Source organism: Scyliorhinus torazame, chromosome 11, assembly GCF_047496885.1.
Source record: "Scyliorhinus torazame isolate Kashiwa2021f chromosome 11, sScyTor2.1, whole genome shotgun sequence".
Taxonomy (NCBI): domain Eukaryota; kingdom Metazoa; phylum Chordata; class Chondrichthyes; order Carcharhiniformes; family Scyliorhinidae; genus Scyliorhinus; species Scyliorhinus torazame.
Window position 1 is genome coordinate 95197878 of NC_092717.1, and position 18103 is coordinate 95215980.

Below are 18103 nucleotides of genomic sequence, written 5' to 3' on the forward strand. Positions count from 1 at the left end.
GAGCTGGTGCAGACTCGATGGGCCGAATGGCCTCCTTCTGCACTGTAAATTCTATGATTCTTAAGTGCTCTAAGCTTCAGGGCTGTGGACCAGGTGCAGAAAGGTGGGATTAGAAAGGGTGTCTTAGGGCTGGCATGGCAATATGGGCTGAATGGCCTCCTTCTGTGTTGTAATTCTTCTATGATTCTATGTAATCACAAATATTAGTTTGATCAGTTTTCCTTGCCTCTTCATTACTTCTATGCGCATATTTCCATTATACTGTGCTATTATACCAGCTCTCTTGTGTCATTTTGTTTTATTCTTTCATGGAATGTGGGTGTTGCTTGCAAGCCCAGCATTTATTGCCCATCTTTAATTGCCCTTGAATTGAGTAGCTTGCTGGCCATTTCAGAGGGCTGTTAAGAATTAACCACATTTGCTGTGGGTCTGGAATCGCATGTGGACCGGACCAGTCAAGGACGGCAAATTTTCTTCCCTAAAGAGCATCAATGAACCAGATGAGGTTCTACAACAATTGGTGATAGTTTCATGGCCACCATTACTGATACTAGCTTTTTAATTCCTGATTTTAATTAGTGGAATTTAAATTCCACCAACTGCTTTGGTTGGGTTTGAACCCGCGATTATTAATCCAGTGGTATCACCACCATGCTGCTGTTCCCCCAAGCAACATTTAACCAGCATCATCAAAGTGTCAAACTGACCTTATTAAGAGCAAAGGACCAAGAGGAGGCCATTCAGCCCCACAAGCCTGCCCTACAATCAACGTGATCATGGCTGATCAGAATCTCAACTCCATTTACACACCTTTGCTCCATATACTGCAATGAGGATCTGGGGCGAGATTCCCCGACCCCCCGCCGGGTCGGAGAATTGCCGGGGGCTAGCGTGAATCACGCCCCCGCCGGTTGCCGAATTCTCCGGCACCGGATATTCGGCGAGGGCGGGAATCGCGCCGCGCCGGTTGGCGGGCCCCCTCCCGCGATTCTCCAGCCCGGATGGGCCGAAGTCCCGCCGTTAAAATGCCTGTCCCGCCGGCGTAGATTAAACCACCTACCTTACCGGAGGGACAAGGCGGCGCGTGTGGGCTCCAGGGTCCTGGGGGGGGCGCGGGGCGATCTGGCCCCGGAGGGTGCCCCCACGGTGGCCTGGCCCACGATCAGGGCCCACCGATCCGCGGGCGGGCCTGTGCCGTGGGGGCACTCTTTCCCTTCCGCCTTCGCCACGGTCCCCACCATGGCGGAGGCAGAAGAGACTCCCTCCACTGCGCATGCGCGGGAATGCCGTCAACGGCCGCTAACGCTCCCGCGCATGCGCCGTCCGGAGATGTCATTTCCGCGCCAGCTGGCGAGGCACCAAAGGCCTTTTCCGGCGGGGCGGAAATTCATCCGGCGCAAGCCTAGCCCCTTAAGGTTGGGGCTCGGCCCCCAAAGATGCGGAGCAGTCCGCACCTTTGGGGCGGCGCGATGCCCGACTGATATGCGCCGTTTTGGGCGCCAGTCGGCGGACATCGCGCCGTTTCCGGAGAATTTTGCCCCTGTTTTGTCAGGCCCTGAGTTGGGCCTGCTTTTATATCTTGCTCCTTACGAGCCCCAGGTGGTTAACCTTTGCTCCCTACCTTATCACGTTCAGCAGGCGCCTGATGTTCAATGTTAGCGGTTTATCCTGAGGCACGATCAGTTGAACAAAGACTAGAGTTGGATACAACTGAGGCTTTATTGCTCTAAGATGTGTGGCCTCCCACAGCAGCTGGCAAAATGGCTGCTGAATGGAGGACACCCATAGTTATACTCCGCCTACTGGGCGGAGCCAGCAAGCAGGGACTACCGGCGAACCTGTAGTACAGGTCCTACCTTACATCACCTAATACAGGTGCAACAGTGGTTCACCATATTCACCCCCTGTTAAAATTGAATCTGGCGGGAGTGGTGGAGAACTATATAGAGCAATGAATTTATATTTACAGTATTTGATCAGAAAGAAAAATGTCTTTTGAAGTCCGGTGCCAGTTAGAGATTTAACCGGTCTGGTGCCTTGATGTTCCGCTGGGAGAGGTGGAGCGGTGGCGGCGATGTCGATGCTGGCCTGATGTTCGGTGACTCCGGGAGCGTGCCAAAATCCTCTTCATCCTCGGGCGTGGGCAGGGGAAGGACGGATGGTCCTGGTGGGGTTAATGCAGGGAGCGCCGGGGGAAGGGAGGGTGGCGCGGGCCGGAGAGGTGTGTGTGTGTGGAACCTGCTGGTGCCAGGTCCCTGAGGGAGCCAGTATCTTGGCGGCTGTCAGGGTACGCCACGTAGGCATACTGGGGGTTGGCATGGAGCAATTGCACCCTTTCCACCAGAGGATCTGCCTTGTAGAGGCGGACGTGCCTATGGAGGAGCACGGGTCCTGGAGCTGCGAGCCAAGTCGGGAGCGACACCCCGGATGTGGACTTCCTGGGGAAGGCAAAAAGACGTTCATGGGATGTGTTAGTGGCCGTGCACAGCAGTGACCGAATGGAGTGGAGTGCATCAGGGAGGACCTCCTGTCAGCGAGAGGCTGGGAGGTTCCTGGACCGTAAGGCCAGTTAGACGGCCCTCCATATCGTCCCGTTCTCCCTCTCTACCTGTCCGTTTCCCCGGGGGTTATAGCTGGTCGTTCTGCTGGAGGCGATACCCCTGCTGTGCAGGAACTGATGCAGCTCATCGCTCATGAATGAGGATCTCCTGTAACTGTGGATATAGGCGGGGAAACCGAACAGAGCAAAGATAGTGTTTAGGGCTTTGATGACGGTGGCAGACGTCATGTCGGGGCATGGGATGGCGAAGGGGAACCTGGAGTACTCATCGACCACACTGAGAATATGCGTGTTTTGGTCGGTGGAGGGGAGGGACCCTTTGAAATCCACGCTGAGGCGTTCAAAGGGGCAGGAGGCCTTCACCAGGCGCGCACAGTACAGCCGGTAGAAGTGCGGCTTGCACTCCGCACAGACCTGGCAGTCCCTGGTGATTGTCCGTACTTCCTCGACGGAGTCGGGCAGGTTGTGGGCCTTTATGAAATGGTACAACCGTGTGACTCCCGGGTGACAAAGGCTGTCGTGCAGAGTCCGGAGTCGGTCTACTTGTGCGCTGGCACATGTACCTCGGGATAGGGCGTCTGGGGGCTCGTTGAGTTTGCTGGGACGATACAAAATCTCGGAATTATAGGTGGAGAGCTCGATCTTCCACCGCAAGATTTTATCGTTTTTGATCTTGCCCCGGTGTGTGTTATTGAACATGAAGGCTACTGACCGTTGGTTAGTGAGGAGAGTGAATTTCCTGCCGGCCAGGTAATGCCTCCAATGCCGCACAGCTTCAATGATGGCTTGGGCCTCTTTTTCGACGGATAAGTGCCGAATTTCTGAGGCATGAAGTGTGCGGGAGAAGAATGCCACGGGTCTGCCTGCCTGATTGAGGGTGGCGGCTAGGGCGACGTCCGATGCGTCGCTCTCTACTTAAAAAGGCCGTGTCTCGTCTACTACGTGCATCCCGGCCTTGGCGATATCGGCTCTGACACGGGTGAAGGCCTGCTGTGCCTCGGCCGTCAGGGGAAAATGGGTGGACTGAATGAGTGGGCGGGCCTGGTCCGCATAGTTTCGGACCCACTGGCCGTAGTACAGGCAGCGTTTGAGGGCTTTGGGGCAGTGGGGGAGGGGAAGCTCCATGAGGGGGCGCATGTGGTCGGGATCGGGCCCCAGAACTCCGTTCTGGACCACATAGCCGAGTATGGCTAAGCGGTTCGTGCTGAACACGCACTTTCCTTGTTGTCGGTGAGGTTCAGGAGAGTGGCGGTGTGGAGAAATTTGGCAAGTTTGGCATCGTGGTCCTGCTGGTCATGGCCGCAGATGGTGACATTGTCTAGGTACGGGAAGGTGGCCCGCAAATCGTACCGGTCGACCATTCGGTCCTTCTCCCTTTGGAAGACCGAGACCCTGTTAGTGACGCCGAAGGGATCCCTGAGCAAGTGATAGAGACGACCGTCCGCCTCGAAAGCAATGTATGGACGTCCGATTTACGAATGGGGAGCTGGTGTTAGGCGCATTTGAGGTCTATCGTTGAGAAGACCCGGTACTGTGGAATGTGATTGACCCTATCAGATATGCGTGGGAGGGGGTACGCATCGAGCTGCGTGTACCGATTGATGGTCTGGCAACAGTCCACGACCATTCTGTGTTTCTCCCCAGTTTTAACGACTACCACTTGGGCTCTCCAGGGGCTGTTGCTGGCCTCGATAATGCCCTCCCGAAGCAGCCGCTGGACCTCGGACCTGATAAAGGTCCTGTCCTGGGTGCTGTACCGTCTGCTCCTGGTGGTGACGGGTTTGCAATCCGGGGTTAGATTGGCGAAGAGGGAAGGCGGATCAACCTTTAGGGTCGCGAGGCCGCACACAGTGAGGGGTGGTAGGGGCCCGCCAAATTGGAGGGTTAGGCTCTGGAGATTACACTGGATGTCCAGGCCGAGTAGTAGGGCAGCACAGAGGTTAGGGAGGACGTAGAGGCGGAAGCCGCTGAATTCTACGTCCTGGACCGTGAGTGTAACCGTGCAGAACCCCCGGATCGCGACAGAATGGGATCTGGAGGCCAGGGAAATTCTTTGGTTGGCGGGGTGTACTGCGAGGGAGCAGCGCCTTACCGTATCCGGGTGTATGAAGCTGTTGGTGCTCCCGGAGACCAGCAGGCAAGAGGTCACGTGGCCATTGATTTTCACACTGGTTGATGCGGTGGCCAGGTTGTGCGGACGAGACTGGTCGATCGTCACTGAGACGAGTCGTGGTTGGTCGTCGCTGAAGTCGGATGATGGGGAGCCTCGGGGGCCCAGGTCCTGGAATGCTGTCGGTGTCCATGTCCCGTGGGGCAGACAAGATGGCGGCTCCTGAAGAGCCTGCGGGAGACAAAATGGCGGCGCCCATTGGCCGCACGTTGCGGAGGTTGGACAAGATGGCCGTGCCCATGGGCCGCACGTGGACTGGGGGGGGAGAAGATGGCGGCGCCCACTGGCCGCGGGTAGCCCGGGGAGGTGAAGATGGCGGCGCCCACTGGCCGCGTGTGGCCCCCGGAGGTGAAGATGGTGGCGCCCACTGGCCGCGCGTGGTCCGGGGAGGTGAAGATGGCGGCGCCCACTGGCTGCGCGTGGTCCGGGGAGATGAAGATGGCGGCACCCATTGTGTGTAGGCTAGGGGGGTGGGGGCGATAGCGGCGACTGCGCGGGCCTGGCACACCGCGGCGAAATGCCCCTTTTTGCCGCAAGCCTTGCAAAGGGCAGCGCGGGCCGGGCAGCGTTGGCGAGGGTGCTTCTGCTGGCCACAGGAGTAACATTGGGGACCCCCGAGATGTGCGGGCTGGCGCGTGGCGCAGGCGTACTGGCTGGGTAAGGCCCCCGCTGGGGCGGCCATCTGTGGGGTCCACGAGGGGTAGGAGGGGTGGGCCGTGCGGTTGGTGGGGTAGGCCTGTATCTTACGTGAGGCAACCGTCATGGAGAGCACTAGCTTCTTTGTTTCAGCTAGGTCGAGCGTGGCCCCTTCTAACAGTCTTTGGCATATTGAGGTCCGACCCAATCCCCGTTCAGAATGCGTCCCGCATAAGAAGGTTGGAATGTTCAGTGGCCGTAACAGCCTGACAGTCACAGACCCGGACGAGTGGGATTAGGGCCCGCCAGAAGTCTTCTATGGACTCACCAGGGAGTTGAGAGTGAGTGGCGAGTACGTGCCTGCCGAAGAGCGTGTTCGTTTTCTGTGTGTAGTTTTCTTTGAGGAGCGCCATGGCGTCGGTGTAGTTCGGGGCGTCCTGGATCAGCGGAAACACGTTGGAGCTCAACCTTGAGTACAGGATCTGTATCTTCTGAGCCTCCAGAACAGGGGTGGTCGCTGAGTTGATGTACGCCTCGAAGCAAGCTAGCCAGTGATTAAAGTCCTTTTTGGTGTCGCTTGAATGCGGATCCAGCTGCAAGCGATCTGGTTTGATTCGGAGGTCCATCTTTTAGAAAATCTTAGAGCAATAAATTGAGGCACGATCAATTGAACAAAGACTAGAGTTGGATACAACTGAGGCTTTATTGTTCTAAGATGTGTGGCCTCCCACAGCAGCTGGCGAAATGGCTGCTGAATGGAGGACACGCATATTTATACTCCGCATACTGGGCGGAGCCAGCAGGCAGGTACTACCGGCGAATCTGTAGTACAGGTCCTACCTTACATCACTTAATACAGGTGCAACAGTGGTTTACCACATATCCTTAACAACCCGATGAAGGAGCTACACTCCGAAAGCTAGTGATTCCAAACAAACCTGTTGGACTTTAACCTGGTGTTGTAAGACTTCTTACTGTGCCCATCCCAGTCCAACGCCGGTATCTCCACATCATACCTTCAACAAAGCCCATCTGATCCTCTGCGACCACCTCTGGCACGCAGTTTTCCCGTTGCTTGGCCAGGACCTTGGCCAGTATTTTCACGTCCACATTGAGCAGCGAGATGGGTCTATAAGACCTGCATTCCGTTGGGTCTTTGTCTTTCTTGGGTATCAGCGATATTGAGGCTTGTGTTAGCGTTGGTGGCAGTGCGCCTCTCGCTAACAAGTCTGTGAACATCTCCCACAGGTCCAGGGCCAGTGCTGGCACAAATCGTTTGTGACGTCCGCCAGGAATCTGTCTGATCCCGGGGCCTTCCCATCTCCATGACTTCTCCTAGCTCTAATGGTACTTCCAGCCCTTGTTTTCTATCCTCCTCCATGGCTGGCATGTCGAGGAACAGTTTCATCCCTGTATCCCCTACAGGGGACTCAGAGGTGTACAACCCCCAGTAGAAGACCTTGAATGCTTCGTTGACCTTTTCTGGCCCGGTTACTAGTCTGCCTCACCCTTCTGGTTTTTAGTAATATACCCGTCTATGGCCTGTGATATTTTCTTCGCAAAATGCCTTATCGGCAAGGAGGGCCGTGTCCATGGGAGGCGTTGGGTACGGCCTGTTTCCAACCTTACATCCATGTAGTGTGGAGCATGGTCGGAGATTACGATCATGGAGTATTCCTCTCCTACTATCCTTGGAAGCACTGCTTTCTCCACTACAAAGAAGTTGATGCGCGGGTATACCTGATGTACCTGGGAGAAGAAGAACTCCTTCTCCCCTGGGTGTGTGAACCTCCATGGGTCCACTGCCCCCATCTGCTCCATAAATGCGTTCAGTTCTTTTGACAGCTTTGAGGTCTTCCCCGATTTGGGGTTTGATCTCTCCGACCATTGGTCCTGTACGCGGTTAAAATCCCCACCCCCCCCCGCCCCCCCCCATGATTGGTGTCTATGTTGGAGAGTTCCGCCATGATCTTCTTTAAACACCGTGTCATTCCAGTTGGAACGTATACATTGACCAGGACCACAGGTGCCCCGTTCAGGACACCGCTGATCATGACATACCATCCCCCTGGGACTGTAAACGACCTTGTCACTGTGAACATTGTCCTCCGATTCAGTAGTATGGCTACCCCCTTAGCTCTCGTCCTGTAGCAGGAATGGTACATCTGTTCCACCCAGCCTTTTCTTACCCACAGTCAGTCCTTCTCCCTCAGGTGTGTCTCTTGGAGGAAGATTATGCCGACTTTTGTCAAATATGGCGGGTTGGGGAAGCTGTCCCTTCCCACCAGGTTTCCCAGCATCTGGACCACATAGTCTGCCTTTGGCTCCCTCCGGCACGCCCACTATTCTTAGATTTTGGCGCCGTGACCTGTTCTCCTGGTCCTCTAGTTTCCTCCTTGGACCCCCCTGTGCCGCCACCAATCTCGCTACCTCCGTCTATGGGGCAATGATCCGATCACTCTGATCTATTGAGGCTCTTTCCAATTCCTTGATGGTATTCCCCTGGGCCTCCAGTTGTTTTGCTGCCTTGTCCAGGGCCAGCTGCATGATGGCCAGGGCCTCATTGGCCACCACCTTGACCGCCGCTTTGATATCGATCTTTCTCTCTATCCTGAGTTCCCTTACCTCCCTTGTGAGGAACTTTCTCCATCCACCCTCTGGTGAGGGGGAGCCCTGTGTTTGGCTTGTTGGCCCCTTGCTCTGGAATGGCCGGCGTTTTGGTCACTCGCTTCTCTTGGCTTCCACCGCATTTTGCCTATTGGCGGCCCCTGGAGCTACCATTGCTCAGCATCGTATCTTGTGATGCTGTTGTATAGGGTGAGGGGATGCTTTTTTCTCTGTTCTAGGGGATATTTGGGGTAAAAGAGCTTACCTTCGGGTTCTTAGGCGGAGAATCACCTTTTGTACGTCCCTGTCACTGAAAGGCGTTTTATACAATTGGATAACAAATGTGGGTACAAGACTGCCCAGTGAGGGAGACCTGGTGGAACAATGTTATAGAGGAAGATTTTTGAGATATATGGAGGTACGGAGGATAGCAACATATGGAACCTGTCAGCTGGACTGCATTCTTTTCCAATTTGTACTTTCCTATGTTCCTAAGCCTCTATTGATGTATCTTAGACTCACAGTTTATTAAACATGTGAACCATTGATTTTTAAACTAATTCTATTGATGTTACATTTTGTTAGCATTAGGAAAAGCAGCTGCACACAGAGGCATAGCCACTCCATCAATAATCCTGACACTGGATCTTTGGAAAACGTATCAATACAGGAAGGCTGTGAGGAAGTGCATCGCTTTCAAGACAACGAAAAGGAAGGAGTTCATTACAGTTACTCATTTTTCCACTTTATACTTTTTCTGGCCTCCATGTACGTTATGATGACATTAACGAACTGGCACAGGTAAGAGCAAAAACATCACAATTGAAGCGCCACCTTCAGACACAATCTTAACATTCAAAATGTAGGCTCCAAACTCACTGGAGTCTGGAAGGGCACAGTCCAGGTGAATTGTCCATGGAAAGGGATACAATTTCTGGTGAGCCCAGGGATTACACGTAAAGTAAGGACAGTAGCTGAGAGCTGGCAATCTGACAGTCAGCCTTCAGAAGGCAGCAGACTTCCCATTAGTCCATTTACATTAAAAAACTGACAGAAACAATTCCCTTAACAGAAATGAAAACAAAACAAACACTTTCAGTTTGAATCTATATGGATTACTCACTCAGATAATAGAATTACAAATGCTGCACCAATTTTTCAAACTTCCATTTGACTTGTACAGATATGGACCTCCCACGGTAATTTTCCAATATTTGATTTGGGACAGATTTCAGCTATTTTATCTCAGGTGGGTGTAAATCCTGCTCTGTTGTATTTCTAGTTGAAGAGCGAGGACTCCAAAGTTCAGGGCCGTATTTACCATTTTTATTAGTGAGTTTACGAATCTATATTTTATATTTTAGACCATTCACTGCTGGATTTTTCATTTCTCACTGACTGCAATGTCCATTTTTCTGGCCCAAGGGGTTTCCTTTTCATTTACAAGTGACTAAAATATCTTGTAATTAGCGTACACTTATTCAATGAATACATTGCAAGTGTTTTCCATTGTCACAAACCTTTTAGCAATTCATAACAAAGAATATTTCTAATCATTGAGTTGTTAGTGTGTGAGAACTTCTTACTAATCATAAATAGTAATTCAACCAAGTTTCCAAATGAGGCATCAGAGTTACAACTCAAAATGTCAGGACGTTATATTTAGGGTTAAACATTACGATTTGCCAAAATAGCAGACAGACACATACATGTCTTTTGTCTTTTGTTCTTGTGTCCATGATATCTTGCTCAAATCTCTCCTGAACTCCCACCATCCCAGACTTTCTATTCTGCTCTACCCTCTCTTAAACAATAGAAAATCACATTTTTTGCTCTCTTTAGCTCTGATGGCGAGTCATACGGAGCTGGATTCTTCAGCTGCGCCCACCGCAAGATCGCCACGGGCGGGGCTTGGACCATGTAAAGGTCCATTGACCTCGGGCAGGAATTTCCGATCGCCGGGCGAGCGCGGCTGGAAAATCCCGCCCACGGGCATGAAACATTAATTCTGTTTCTCTGTCCATAAATGCTGACAGGCCTGCTGAGTTTTTCCAGCATTTTCTGTTTTTAATTATTAAACACTTAAAGCATCTGTTTGGCATTTCTATTTTCATAATACATTGAAGGTGCTATTTAAACACAAGTTGTTATTGTTGGTTTTAATGGAAGGATTAACTTCTAAATTTAAGAAAGGAGTATCTTTCACATCCTCAGAACATCTCAAAGTGTCTCACAACTGATTAAATGCTTTTGAAGTGTATAATATTACAACATACTGTTGCTGGCTTAAACTAGAGACACGGCAACAGGATTAGAAATATTTTTTATTGTATAAACATATCTGAAATTAAGCAAATTTATCACCATGTACATCCGTATTTCTACCTGACATAATTTTTTATTCATTGTTTTCTTTTATTTTTATTTTTTTCCCGATTAAGGGGCAATTTAGCATGGCCAGCTTTAGGTTGTGGGAGTGAGACCCACGCAGACACAGGAAGAATGTGCAAACTCCACACGGACAGTGACCCGGGGCCGGGATCGGACTCTGGTCCTCGGTGCCGTGAGGCAGCAGTGCAAACCATTGTGCCGCCCAACCTGACATAATTTACCCATCAACTATTTGCTGTAGAACAGGTAGTATATCTGACTGGATATCAATACTTACAATAGGACACAACACAGATAGTGGTAGGATTATCTTTGTATTGCAAGTAGGTGGTCAGAACCTCCCTTTGACAAGATTACTTTCAAAACATTTATATCAAAAGCATTCCTCAAAGAAGTTTTTTTGTACACATTTTACTTTCCAAAGTTCTGTCCCCACTTATATCATTGAAAGAAAGGGCGGAAGCGGCATCTGCAATGAGAACAGGGAGGTAAGTGGTGCGCTACCATTTTTGCCTCATCCTTGCTAGGCAGAGGCCCTGAAAAACAGCCCTAAAGCAAAGATGTTTCATGTAGAGCCAGAGGGTTCATTTTTAGCTTTGTCACCTATGTGATAGCCTTAGAGTGCATCATCCACCCATAGAATGAAAATCAGGCAGGTTATACAATGGACAGCCAATCCATCCCCAAGGAGCAATGTTGCAGATTCCAACACACCCTCCTCCACCAGGAGTCCTGTTGTAAAATATTTGTATCAGACTTTAAAATTGATATAAGAGCCTTAACGCAATAAAGTGAATCATGTTCTTGAAGTGTGAAGGAAGAATGTCTATAGTATTGATGATATTTGTTGTAAAATGGTAGACAATAGAGTTGGTCAGATCATTTGCTCTTTAGAGCTCAGCTGTTTTCTGAATTGATTCCACAGACTTAGTAGTTTCGGTCACATATGTAGTCATTTCCATGGAATCTATAGAATCCCCACAGGGCAGAAGGAGGCCATTTGGCCCAATGCGTCTGCACTAATCCTTCGAAAGAACTCTACCTCGGCCTACACCCCTGCCTATCCCTTTAACCCCACGCATTGATCATGGTCAATCCACCTAACCTGCACATCTTTGGACTCAGGGAAGAAACCTGAGCACACAGAGGAAACTCACGCAGACATGGGGAGAACATACAAACTCCACACAGTCATCCAAGGCTGAAATTGAACCCAGGTCCTTGGCACTGTGGGGCACATGATTATTAAAATTATATTAATATAAATTCATTCAAAATATACAAAGGAGACAAATTATACTATACCAGTATGTGTTCCAAAGGATAGGCTTCCATTTTGGTTCAACTGAAGTTGCTGTTGATGTGGATCAAGTTTAATCAATGACTTTTCATGAGAATAAGAGCACAAGAAATGAAAATGTTATATTTGTGTTTATTGATGAAAAGGGAATGTACAATCACAATTACCTATTTTTACAAACTGAAATTCCTGTAATGAAGTAAAATAATCATTTTGGGGACTGATTCAAAAACATTTTTTTTCCTCTAGATTTTGTTTGCAAAGATGGCTGTAAGATTAACATGTGGGCTACTGGTTTACCTTGGGGGAGATTTTCCACCCCGTTTTCAGCGGGCGGGAATGGCGGAGTGGGCGGAGAATTGAGGGGGAGTCCCAAAACGACTTTATGCCGGCAAGATTTTCCCACTCGATTGTCCCCACACCCCTGCCAGTGACATAATGGGGTCCCCGTTATTTTTTTGTTACAGTATTTTTATTTGCATTTTTCAAATTTTATATATAAACAATAACACAACAAAATAAACAAACCCACCAAAATCCTCCCCTCCCCCACTTGTGTGACACTACCCCCAATAGAGCGACTACCCGTCCCACAGTTCCCCCCTCCATCCCGTCACCTAACAACTAACGGTGACCAGCTCTTTAAAGTACAGAATAAACGGCTGCGATCTCCTGTAGAACGTCTCAATTTCCCCTTTCACTGTGTCCGCAACTTTCTGCAGATATAAAAATTCCATTAGAACCCCCAGCCATACTGAGGCACTGGTGGGTGAAGGAGCTGAACTCCACCCCAGCAGCACCCGTCATCGAGCAATTAACAAGGCGACGGCCAGGACATCTGCCCCTGTCTCTGTCCCAGTCTGCAGCTCTGGCAGGAGAAACCCCGGTATAATACATTAATAGATACATAGCGGGACTCCCAGCTTTCACTTTTGTTTTTTTAGACCGGGGCGCCCTGATTTGTGGCTCATTTTGAGCCCACCTTGCCAGCATGACATCATGCGACCCACCTCTTCACTTTCTTTTCAAAGTATTTTAAAATACAGCAGGCAGACCCGGCAAGACTGTTGTCTGCTTTTACCGCCAGAGACAAGACTTTGGGGAAAAATAATCAGAAAATTCTGTCCCTTATGTTTGACGAAAATTGATCTTTATTTTAACAGAATGATAACTGCTTTACTTTAAATAATTAATGCTTCTAAGGTTTCATGCAAAAACTTGAACACACTTCTTCCATATAATAAATTTAGTTTAGTGAGGAGTTCTTGAAAAAAAATTCCCATTTAATTTAGTTTAAAATGTAAATCCATTATTTTTGATCAAATTCTAGAAGGTTTATCGATTGTAATTAATAGTCGCTTTCTTGGATTCCATGTCCAGTCACGGTCCTGATTTTAAGCGCATATCGAGCAGTTGGATTGCGGTATGGATGAAAATTGCCTCCAGCTGGGTCTGCAGTTCCCTTTACATCTGGACACTTTTGGCTCCTCTGGTTCTTTCAAAACAAGATGATTTTGAAGAGCGCATAAGCTAAGTGAAATTAAGCAAGAAATGAGAGTATGGAATAGGAGTTCATGTTCCCCAACCCTCAGACATCTTAAAGCATATCTCAGTAAATAACAATTTTACACTAATCAAAATAAAATGTACATTTTAAATATGTGTTATTAATCTTTGTGGCCAAAAGATTATGCCAATTATTAATGAACTATAATGACAGGACCTAATCATTTAACCATCGTAACTAGCCAGTTGGATGGCTGACAGCAATCAGGCAATCCTCAATTGTGAGGGATAACCATTTTGTTATTTGTGAGGCCCAGATGAGGTAGCAGTAAATATGCCAGCACTGATGCATATGCAGAAAATTCTAAGAGAATACAGAAAATGATCAACTAAATACAGAAATTGTGCAGAAGGTCACATAGATTGATAATCATATTTAGTCATTATGGTCCTTACGAGTTCTGAGGTTTTCATTACCAACCCAACCTTCTCAGGTCGGTAATAATCCCCTCAGGGTCTGTAATAACCATAATGCCTCCTGAAATGGTGTTATTGTTAGCCAATATATAATGCAATAAAATATAAAGGTTATTATTACTTATTGTAATACTCTTATATCATTGAATAGCAATATTATCAGAGCTTACTCATCATTCTATGTCATTGGAATAAAGATGCTTGAATTTAACTATAAAACATTTTGTCAATAAAGTCTGCTCATAATTTCCGACAAATTTAAAGTTGATAGATGCCATAATGAATTTCAACACTGGTACTTGCATTGTTAAAACCAATAATCAGAATATTTTTCTGATTTCTGTATTGAGTACGTTCAGCTTGTGATTATCGTGTTTAATCATCTACGGCTCTCGATATATCTGTGGAAATATATAATAGCTAGAATATTATAAACATTATTTATTAAACTCTGTTGCTTATTGTCTGCTCTGAGGAAGTAGAACATTGGAGTTCATGTTGTTGGATCCTACTGTGTAGTACAATTCTTTTAAATATCTTGCAACAAATCCTGCGCAGCAGAAAATTTCTTTGTAAAGATGAAAGAAAATAACATTACTAACAGAGCAGATGTGTGAGAAGACAGATACCTCTGTCGATCTCCCTTCAGATCTAGATCTTTTAATAAGTTGGGATGCACTTTCTAACGGAAAAACATGAGCACTAGTCCATTGTTTATCTTCAATGATTCTGGTGATTCAGAAATTAGGAATGACTGCAAGGAAATGCATAGGAAATACAAGATAATGTGAACAGATGACTGTGACACATGAATCTTGTGTATATACTGCAATTTATGCAAGAGGAAGGTTCATCAAATTCAGGAACTATGATCAGAACTAAATAAATCTTGGATGCCTTGAAGAAAAGATTCTGATACCTGGACCAATGAATGGGGAATGGGGAGGGTGAAACTACCTTAGTTACTTATAAAAGTGGTAAAATTACAATCAGTTTTTTCACAATCAATAATTATTTTTCATGAAATTTCACAAAGCCAACAGGCATCATGCAACAAACCAGGGAAGACACTCAGAACAAATAATATAAATAACCAGCAGTGATAGCAAACCAGGCAGTGCCACCAGAAGAAACGTGCATTCTGGTGAAACAAGGCCTGAAAACCATGAGGTCTTTGAAATACTGGAATCTGCACTGACCTGCCAGGATTTGCAGAGGCAGGGTGCGATCACTCCATTTGTGTGAGTAGGGTGGGTGCACTGCACATGCCATCAGGAAGTGCCCATCATGATGGAGAGGCAGGCACACTGGCTTTTTCTCAATACACTAACCCACCAATGCCCAGCAATCATTCAAGGAAACTCCTCATCTGAGAATTACCATTCTTGGTCACATCCCTTATTATACCACTGACCTTGGTTTGGGTGGGCAAATGTTCTGCCCCTATCGAAGTTCCATGAAAATTAATACCGAAAGTCAGGACTTGATCTCTTTAGATACTGGGTTAATTTTAGGCCTTTCTCTACACTCCTGCAGGACTTACAATGATAGTACACCACGTGGTCCCATTGCGCACTTCATTTCTTAAGGCACAAACATTTACAAGAAGGATCTTAGGACGGACATGTATTTTTGGTTGTGGATGTACCAATGTTGATTTAACATTTTTCTTGCAGTATTGTTTCATTGTGTTTGGATAAATATGTAAATAATGCCTTTAAATAAATATAATTTCAGTGGTCTGAGAAAATATTAATTGCTATTGATAAAATCTGTTTGCAGTGTTTGAGTAGATATGTTCACTTAGGCCTTATAATTATGCTGTGCAAATTACTCATTACAACAATTAATGCATTCATGCAAAAAAAAATTATTCTTTCATGAGATGTGGCCATCATTGACATTTGTTGCCCATCCTTAATTTCCCTTGAACTGAGTGGCTGCTACGTCATTTCAGAGGGCAGTTAAGAATCAACCACATTGTGATAGGTCCAGAGTAACATGTAAGGATGGCAGATTTCCTTCTCTACTAAAGAGACATTAGTGAACCAGATGGGTCTTTACAATTGATGACAGTTTCATGGCCACCATTATTGAGACGAGCTTCATCTTCTGTACTCAATAATTGAATTTGACCAGTAGCCTTCGTGGGATTTGAACACATGTCTGCAGAGCATTATCCAGGACGTCTGGTTTACTCGCCCACGAATGTTGCCACTGCACCATCTCCTTTTTGTCTTCTATTTTAATGGAGCCAAGGACCGTTTAGTTTGCATCCAAGGATCAGTTCCACTGACACACATGCTGAACTTTCTGTCTGCAGAGAGCTCACACCTCAGGATTGCACCTATCTTGGAAACCTTAGATGACAGGCCCACAGACATATGGCCCGTGAGTCAAACTGAAAATCCACACACTGTCTCAATTCACTCTACATGCTTCTGCCCTGCACCTAAATGAAGAAAGGAAACACTTTAAAATGCTTGAATCATATTAAAAAAGAGAATTTGTCACACATTCCTTGTGCATGAATGTATGCAATACTGGCAATGATTGGTTAACTACTGTGGTGTTACCTGCGTGGTCGATAACACGTGTTACTCAATCCTTGGCTGATGGTGAGGTCTTCTGAATCTTGTTGAAGAAGACTCAAACTCGTCCAGTAACAACAAAAATTTATTGATTAACTATAACTATTAATGCATGAGTTCTTTACCTTAACATGGAAACTAGGAATTGGTTAACAGGATTTAACAATAACAACTAAACGCAACTCCACTAATTATCTATGTGATTCTGATGTTACCCTGTTCACAGTACACCCACGAGAGAGAGAGCGAGAGACCCCGTGTGGCTGCTTTTTATAGCCCTGTTGGTCCAGCCCTCTAGTGATCATGTGGTGCTGCTATTTACCCATTAACCCCTTGTGTGCATGCACCTACAGAGATCACTACATCCCCCCTTTTTGATGTGTTACAGATTTTCTTTATGGTGTAACGAAAATTGAACAAACATAATGAATTAAGTCAACTGGGAACAGATAAAACAAGTAACGCTGTGTACAGAATGTGATGGTAATAATGACTGTACAAAGTCAATCAACGTTTAACAAGTCCAATCCCAACGAAAAGCTTTGTGAGTCCAGACTGTATGAGTTTGATCAGGTAGGTTGATCTCTTCGCCTGTCGTTGAGGTGGCAGTGTTGATGTCGTCATGTCGTTGTGACCACCGTCAGTGTTTATGTGAGCACGTGAGGACATCACGAGACATCGGAATGGTCGAAGTAATTTGATGTTAGTAGCGGACTTTCTTTTGTGCTTGCAGTGTTGACCCTGTATGTCATCTTTTTTGCAAGCTGGATTGGGTGATTGCTGCGGCGCAGACACAAAATCACGAGATCTGTTGTTGTTGTGGTTTTGTTCACTGCTTTTATCAACAGTGGGTAGACATTTAATGTCTGCTCCTGGCTGCTCAGACAAGGCAGATAGACCGTCATAGTCTTCCTCGTTCACGGCTGTCGCTCCTGAGTCGTTGCTTGCGGCCATTCTGGAGCCTGTCAACGAGCTCGCTATGGAGGCCGGTATCACTCCCTCAGTGGAGTCAATCTGTGCTCTCTGCGTGGCGTCGCCTTCTGCTTGGATATATGACATGTGGTTGTCATCTATTTTGTCTATGAGCTGCCATGTCGTCATGGTACTGGATTCTCCCACCATGAGACCCGTACGGAACATGGCACCCATGTTGCTGCCGCAATGACCATCAGATCCGGAGAACTGATCCATTGCTGAGTGGCATTAGTCAGCGAGCAAATCATCGCTTCTTGTCAAGGATGTGCCATGGTGCTCTATTTGTCCAATGAGGAACTCATCTCCTGAGTAATCATCGTCAATGAACAAATCTTTTGCTATGGATTTGTCATTGTGCTCTTCTCTTTGGGTGTTGAAAATGGTATGTTTCAGGGTGTTGCAGCAGTGATCTTTAAGTGTAAGTGGAGGCTCGGGCTTCATTCTGTCGCTGGGGAAAATAGTTTTTTGTTTTGAGACTTTAAACCCCTTTTTGTTCACTCTCGGGCATTTTGGATGAGGCGTGGTGATGTAAGGTACCTCCGTTACTGTAATCGTGTCCACACCGTAGGAGTCATCATAGGCAAGGTCATCATTTTCGGACAGGTAATCACTGAATATTGGTTGGCGGTCCATAGATGCCACCTTCCGAACGTCGCAGGGTCTTAGTTGTTGTCCCGTGGAAGTCATCTCTGGAGCACAGCTCGGCATTTGAAGGCATAGTGGTTGTACCTTCCACACCTCAAGCACTGTTTGCCAAAAGCTGGACATTGCCCCTTTAAGTGGGCGTGTCTGCAGTTATGACACGTCATGATACCGTCCCACCACGCTCGCGCATGCGCAGTAGCGTTCTCAGCCGGTTCCAGTCTCTGTGCGAACTTCGCATGTGTATG

At 47.4% G+C, this 18103-nt stretch overlaps 1 protein-coding gene across 3 annotated transcripts in view; it reads left to right on the forward strand.

Annotated features, from left to right (window-relative positions):
* The window catches only part of LOC140385400 (serine incorporator 1-like), a 161526-nt gene extending 146139 nt beyond the window's left edge, over nt 1-15387 (forward strand). For all 3 annotated transcript variants that reach the window (XM_072467508.1, XM_072467510.1, XM_072467509.1), the window contains 2 exons: nt 8559-8774; nt 13045-15387. In XM_072467508.1, the coding sequence (XP_072323609.1) occupies nt 8559-8774; nt 13045-13198 (370 nt within the window). In that variant the 3' untranslated portion in view covers nt 13199-15387. The remainder of the gene's footprint in view (nt 1-8558; nt 8775-13044) is intronic.
* The last annotated feature ends 2716 nt before the right edge of the window (nt 15388-18103 follow it).